At 29.8% G+C, this 6,320-nt stretch overlaps 3 protein-coding genes across 5 annotated transcripts; 1 reads left to right on the forward strand and 2 right to left on the reverse strand.

Moving 5' to 3' along the window:
* Positions 1-106: 106 nt before the first annotated feature.
* LOC116424808 (EEF1A lysine methyltransferase 1) lies at positions 107-1,224 on the reverse strand. The gene is made up of 4 exons (XM_031971703.2): positions 1,075-1,224; positions 727-874; positions 451-660; positions 107-389 (listed from the first exon to the last, which is right to left on the reverse strand). The coding sequence occupies exons 1-4, from the start codon at positions 1,222-1,224 to the stop codon at positions 253-255; spliced, it is 645 nt and encodes a 214-aa protein (XP_031827563.2). The 3' UTR covers positions 107-252.
* Positions 1,225-1,608: 384 nt separating this feature from the next.
* On the forward strand, positions 1,609-5,098 carry GlnRS (Glutaminyl-tRNA synthetase). 3 transcript variants are annotated; one of them, XM_031971652.2, is made up of 10 exons: positions 1,611-1,759; positions 1,962-2,266; positions 2,343-2,533; positions 2,619-2,874; positions 2,980-3,277; positions 3,351-3,730; positions 3,807-4,125; positions 4,211-4,431; positions 4,603-4,795; positions 4,858-5,098. In XM_031971652.2, exons 1-10 carry the CDS (start codon positions 1,640-1,642, stop codon positions 4,906-4,908), a joined length of 2,334 nt encoding a protein of 777 aa, XP_031827512.2. In that variant the 5' UTR covers positions 1,611-1,639; the 3' UTR covers positions 4,909-5,098. The 3 variants fall into 3 exon arrangements, with proteins under 3 accessions (XP_031827526.2, XP_031827512.2, XP_031827518.2); XM_031971658.2 differs by having other exon boundaries at positions 2,622-2,874; XM_031971666.2 differs by lacking the exon at positions 1,962-2,266 and having other exon boundaries at positions 1,609-1,759.
* LOC116424802 (parkin coregulated gene protein homolog) lies at positions 5,044-6,208 on the reverse strand. The gene is made up of 4 exons (XM_031971689.2): positions 5,948-6,208; positions 5,563-5,881; positions 5,339-5,488; positions 5,044-5,276 (listed from the first exon to the last, which is right to left on the reverse strand). Exons 1-4 carry the CDS (start codon positions 6,050-6,052, stop codon positions 5,104-5,106), a joined length of 747 nt encoding a protein of 248 aa, XP_031827549.1. The 5' UTR covers positions 6,053-6,208; the 3' UTR covers positions 5,044-5,103.
* Positions 6,209-6,320: the final 112 nt, after the last annotated feature.

Raw genomic sequence — 6,320 nt, forward strand, 5'->3', positions numbered from 1 at the left:
TAATTATAAAAAATTAAATTGAAGAAAAATAAATAACGGTATTTATTCTATTCAATAATTTTTTTTATATATATCCATACAAATAAATAAGTCAATGTCTATACTGACATTTTAAAATACCGGAAGTAACTCGACTACTTAAATGTAACGAACATTTCGGACGTTTGAATTTCGTATTACCATGTGTACTGTGTTTATTGATTATCTAATTTCAAACATTTAAATATCATATACAATGTTTCGATTGTGTATTTATTTATTTAACATTTTATCAAAATCGAAATTTGAGTAACAATAAAATTCATTCGCAAGATTATTTTGATGATGAGGTACAAAATTACAAATTTTAACATTCAACAGCTTTTCTGCACACTCTGCCATAACAGCACCTGATAACAAGAAGAAACAAATAAAATAATATTAAATTATAAATAAGAAGTAAATACTTACCTGTACAAAGTACAATATTTTTCTTTGCCAAGAATTTTATTGTGAGCGCAGTTTTTGTTAAACATTCTTCAGAAAGAAATGGTGGATCAGCTATGACTAAGTCATAATAATTTTCTTTGTCTTTTGGTAAGTCCAAAGGAAATTTATAATTATAGGGTACATAATCAGAGCCAAATGCTTTGAAACGTTCATCATATTCAAAAAGTGTTACTATGAACAAAAAATTTATTTATTTATTTATATTGACAATAATATTACAGAAATGTAGCGTCATACCTTGACGTTCACCACAGCTTCTTTTTAATTTATTATAAAGCGTAGGACATGAAATTAATGCAATCTTTCCATCAGATTGTGTAGAATGTATTGCACCATTTACAAGAGTGTCAGTAGTGTTTTCATCATACCAAAATTGACTTAATTGCTATTAAATTTTGTTAACATTTGAAAATAATAATATTATAAAATATAATATACATTCATAAACGAAAATCAGTTTTAAAAATCGTATTTTTTATAAAATATTTATATTATTTGCTGTCGTAACGATGTACTAATTAATAAATAAATGGAAAATTTAATTTTTTCAACAACATTATTTGAATATGCAGAGCATTAACTTACCCAATTTTCATCAAAAGAAACGTTTAATGTTTGATTTTCTGAAAAGCATTGTAATTGGTTTTCTCTTTCTTCTTTCTCTTGAAGAAATTCCTTTAAAGCAGCTAGTGTTGTGGGACATAATTGTAAATCATCATCGTCACTGTCGCTCATTTTTTTACTAATTATTGTATATATATTTATACAGAGCACTAAATTTTAATAATATGATCTACTGAAGAAATCGATAATTTTGCACACTATATACACCACATGTTAAACCACTATTTTACGTTACTTATAAGCATATTTACATTAATAAATAGAAGCGTTAATTCTATTTGATTAAAGTTTTACATTCTTTAATGATAATGTTATATTGTATGTATGAAATGTCATTAGATAGTAAAAGTTTTAAAACCTAAAAGATAGAAGTTAATCTTTCACAATAAAGATTGTCCTTCCTTTTCCTATTGCGACATAACCTCTATGTTTAATGTTATCGTATATTGTACGAGTACCGGGATTGATTCGCCGGTTCTGAGATCGAATACTACTGTCAGTTACTTTCTAGGAAGAAGAAAAAAATATGACAATGGAAATAGAAAATATAAAATTATTTCAATCAATTGGGTTAAGTGAACAGAAGGCTACAGAAACGTTAAAAAACAAACAAGTTTCCAACAATTTAAAACTTGCTATAACAGAGGTTAGCATATTATTTAATATTTAAAAATACATGTGTTTATAGGAATATCGATTTAATTACTATTTAAATAGATCAATTTTTCGTTTATTTAAATTTACTATTGATATGCATTTTATTAGTGTTAACGAAATACTATTTTAGTTACTGAGTATTGCATCACTATTATCACATTTAGTTGTACCATATGTAATCATATTTATAGGCCAATAAATATGGAATTATTACTCCAGAGATTGGAATTTTATTATATCATCTTGCTTCAAAAATTAAGAATCAAATTTCTGACAAATTACCATTTGTTGCTAAATACATAGCTGAGAAAAAGTTAGATACAATACAAAGGGTAGATGTAGCGTTAAGTTTCTTACTTCATCATACTAAAGAAGCAATTGATGTTTCGAATTTTGAGGAAGAATGTGGTATAGGTATTGTTGTTTCACCAGAAGAAATTGAAATTGAAGTAGAAAAAGCTATAAATGAACATAAATCAGAGATATTGCAAAAAAGGTATTATATAGTTTACTTAATTAACTTAGAACATCATTTGACAAATTTTAATGCATTAAGTTATATGTATTTGCAGATATCAGTTTAATCTTGGTCCATTAATGCAACATGTCCGTAATAATTTAAAATGGGCAGATGGGAAAGCAGTTAAAAATGAATTTGATGTTCAAGTACTTGTATTGTTAGGACCTAAAGTTGATTCTGATTTTGCTCCACCTCCTAAACCAACTAAACAAGCAAATGCAAAGAAAGGTGGTAAAGACAAGGGTAAGTTTTAAATTTAAGATGAACACAAAATTAATCACTTGTTAAAAATTCTAAAAAGTGAATTATTTAATTTTCTGCTGTATAGCAGAACAAAAACATGCAGTGACAGCAAGTGAAAAAGTAGGTGCTCAAACAATAAGTGAATTGATGAAGACTAAAGTTCATTTCCATACGCCAGGAGAAAATTATAAAACAGAAGGATATATTGTAACTCCGAACACACATGAATTGTTACAACAACATTTAAAAATAACAGGTGGTAAAGTGAGAACTAGATTCCCACCAGAGCCTAATGGAATTTTACATATTGGGCATGCAAAGGCAATCAATATTAATTTTGGGTATATTTCATATTTTGTTGTATATTCTTATGTTTAGTTTTATACTTTTTTATATTCTTGTCTATATCATGTTAGACTCTAATACAAAGAGTGATTTTATTGTAGATATGCAGCAGCTCATGATGGCATATGTTACTTACGTTATGATGATACAAATCCTGAAAAGGAGGAAGAAAAGTTTTTTATTGGAATTCGTGAAATGGTAGAATGGCTTGGATATAAACCAGCTAAGATTACACATTCTTCAGATTACTTTCAACAGCTGTACGAATGGGCTATTAAACTTATAGAAAAAGGTTTAGCATATGTTTGTCATCAATCTAGTGAAGAAATAAAAGGTTTTAATCCTCCTCCAAGTCCATGGCGAGACAGGCCAATTTCAGAAAGTCTTCAACTGTTCCAAGTAATTGCATTTCCCATAAATAATATTAAGAAAAAATTAATTTAAAGTGACTTTGTGATTTTTTTTTGTATAGAATATGAAAAATGGTTTACTTGAAGAAGGTGAAGCCACATTACGTATGAAAGTAACATTAGAAGAAGGAAAACAAGATCCAGTTGCATATAGAATAAAGTACACTCCTCATCACAGGACAGGAGATCAGTGGTGTATTTATCCTACATATGATTTCACCCATTGTTTGTGCGACAGTATAGAACACATTACACATTCTCTTTGTACAAAAGAATTTCAGTCGCGAAGGTCGTCATATTATTGGCTTTGTAATGCTTTGGATATTTATTGCCCCGTACAATGGGAGTATGGCCGGTTAAACGTGAGTTACACAGTCGTTTCAAAGAGAAAAATTGCCAAACTAATTGAAGAAGGTTTCGTATCTGACTGGGATGATCCTAGGTATTTTAATATTTACATATTTGAAAACAGAAGTCCTAATCCGTTTATGATTATACAAATATCGTACTCTTTTTAGATTATTTACACTAACAGCTCTTCGTAGACGAGGCTTTCCTTCTGAAGCAATAAACAACTTTTGCGCACAAATGGGTGTAACTGGTGCTCAAGCAATTGTTGATCCAGCTGTTTTAGAAGCATGCGTTAGAGATGTTTTAAACGTTACTGCGACTCGGCACATGGCTGTTTTGGATCCAATAAAAGTGACCATCAGTAATTTTCCACATGAAAACCCCGTGAAATTGTCTGTTCCCGATTTTCCAACTGAACCGGAGAAAGGACAACATGATATTGTGTTTGATGAAATCGTTTACATCGAAGCATCTGATTTTCAAGAGGTACAATTCAATGCTTACACGGTAGTTCAATGAAGGAAGTAATAGTTATTGTAATTATGTTAAAAATTTTATTATACATTGACAGAAAGCAACGAAAGATTTTCGACGCTTAACATCTGATCAGCCTGTTGGTTTGAAGCACGCAGGAGTTGTATTAACAGTCAAAAAGATAGAAAGAGATGATAGCGGTAATATTGTAAACATTATCGTTACACAAGAACCTGCTTCTGAAAATAACAAACCTAAAGCTTTTATTCATTGGGTGTCGAATCCTGCATTGGCGTCTATTAGATTATATGAACGCTTGTAAGTATTAGGGGAATATTTAGAGTAAGAATTTAAACTAAATTAAATAAGTTGATGTTCCAAGGTCATTCGAGGTCATTTTAACACTTTCTGTATAATAATAACGGATATTTAGTGTAATTATAATATTTGACATACTTTTTTTTTATTCGTGTGTAATGTGGTTATTAGATTTAAACATAAAAATCCGGAAGATTCGAATGAAGTACCAAACGGGTTTTTGAGTGACGTTAATCCGAATAGCAAAAAAGAAATTGTTGGCTATGTTGATACAAGCTTGGCAAGTTTGGCGAAACCTTTGGATAAATTCCAATTTGAACGCATCGGTTTCTTCTCTGTAGATCCTGATAGTACATCAGGAAAGGTAAGAATGAAATATAACATTTAAACATCTATATCATTACTAATTTATTTCTCTGTTTACAGCTTGTTTTTAATAGAACCGTGACATTAAAGGAGGATTCTAAAAAAGCGTAAACAAAATCAATTTGCCAATAACTTAGCACGTGGACGAATCAATTTAAAAATGTTTGTAAAATTTTATATGATATTTATAAATAATAATCGTATCAAAGGGATGTTCTGTTTTAAAATTTTATTATAATTTACAATTGCAATAAAATTTTGTTAATAATATTTCTACGTAAGTAACAAATAATTTGTATGTGTGTATTAATTCATCATACAGTTCATCATACAGGATTCGTAAGTAGGTACCATATACTTGATGTTTATGAAAGCATCTTCGCCTCCGTATATCTCAAGCATTTCAAGTGTTTCCTGTATCATATCAGCAGGATTCTCTCCTCTCTGCTGTGCGTAATCTATGCCCTCTCCAAGATTCACTGCAATATTAACTTGAATTATTACCTTAATATAAATACATGATTAATTTAACACTTTTTACCGTTTCTATCTTTCAATAAATTGAGAACTGGTAAGATTTGTCGAAAATATGGCACTAAAGCTTCCCCAACACAATCTGCTGAACGTACAAGCTTCTGAAGAGCTCTCATCGTAATGCAAATGATTTCTGGCATTTTTGTATTTAGAGCTTCTGCAATAAATGGATATTTTATACAGTGTAAAGTATATTGTACTTAGAGAACCGTTTATGAAAAAGAATATTACTTTTAATAGGAATTATTAATTGTGGCACAACCGGCAGAATTTTTGGACCACCTTGTTCTAGCATATCAGTTATTCCTTGTTCTACTAAAAATTTATATGGTTGTTCAGTTTCCGTCAGACCGTCGAAAAATAACGGTAAATAATGATGAAAATCTAAATTTTCGATTTTAACTTTCCAACTGATTTTAGGCCCGTAAGAATCAGTTTCTAATGTAATCGGGAATACACCTCGTTCGTAGAATTTACGGAAAGTGGATGGCTTAGGTGGTTGTGGATTGTAGAGGCCACATCGTGGAGGTTTTGCAACTACAGTGTTTTCCTATGAACAAATTACCAATACTAGTAAATAGAAATTAAATACAGTAATGAAATATTAAAACCTTACTTGCAAAGCTTGAATTGTAAACGCGGGAACAATTCTGGGTTTCTTTTTTTTATAGAGTGGAATATCTTTTCGAATTTCACTCCAAAACTCTGTTTCATTCACCATTCCGATATTCTATTATGAATACTTGATTAAAAAAGAGATTTAAATTATTCCTTGTTGCTTTGTCCGATACTTTTATATTCAAGATGAAATACGTACAAATTTCACATCAATGACATATCATTAAATGTTGTTGAAACGTTACTGGAGACACTTGGATCACAGTAACACAAGATATGATAGTTATGGATTAAACATGTTGTTTCCTAGCAACTAATACGTTATTTAATGACTGACAAAGTTGATGTTTATGTATATTCTTTTAGAGCCG

Source organism: Nomia melanderi, chromosome 5 (genome assembly GCF_051020985.1).
Source record: "Nomia melanderi isolate GNS246 chromosome 5, iyNomMela1, whole genome shotgun sequence".
NCBI lineage: Eukaryota > Metazoa > Arthropoda > Insecta > Hymenoptera > Halictidae > Nomia > Nomia melanderi.

What these genes read in the sequence shown, in the direction of transcription:
- GlnRS (XM_031971652.2), top strand. Translation starts at nt 1,640, where the DNA reads ATGACAATGGAAATAGAAAATATAAAATTATTTCAATCAATTGGGTTA. An exon ending in AAAGTCTTCAACTGTTCCAA is followed by an intron (nt 3,278 to 3,350) that starts GTAATTGCATTT and finishes TTTTTTGTATAG; the next exon opens with AATATGAAAAATGGTTTACT. An exon ending in AAGCATCTGATTTTCAAGAG is followed by an intron (nt 4,126 to 4,210) that starts GTACAATTCAAT and finishes ATACATTGACAG; the next exon opens with AAAGCAACGAAAGATTTTCG.
- LOC116424802 (XM_031971689.2), bottom strand. Translation starts at nt 6,052, where the DNA reads ATGGTGAATGAAACAGAGTTTTGGAGTGAAATTCGAAAAGATATTCCA. An exon ending in TTACAATTCAAGCTTTGCAA is followed by an intron (nt 5,882 to 5,947) that starts GTAAGGTTTTAA and finishes ATTTGTTCATAG; the next exon opens with GAAAACACTGTAGTTGCAAA. An exon ending in ATTAATAATTCCTATTAAAA is followed by an intron (nt 5,489 to 5,562) that starts GTAATATTCTTT and finishes CATTTATTGCAG; the next exon opens with AAGCTCTAAATACAAAAATG.
- LOC116424808 (XM_031971703.2), bottom strand. Translation starts at nt 1,224, where the DNA reads ATGAGCGACAGTGACGATGATGATTTACAATTATGTCCCACAACACTA. An exon ending in TTTCTTTTGATGAAAATTGG is followed by an intron (nt 875 to 1,074) that starts GTAAGTTAATGC and finishes AAAATTTAATAG; the next exon opens with CAATTAAGTCAATTTTGGTA. An exon ending in AAGCTGTGGTGAACGTCAAG is followed by an intron (nt 661 to 726) that starts GTATGACGCTAC and finishes TTTTGTTCATAG; the next exon opens with TAACACTTTTTGAATATGAT.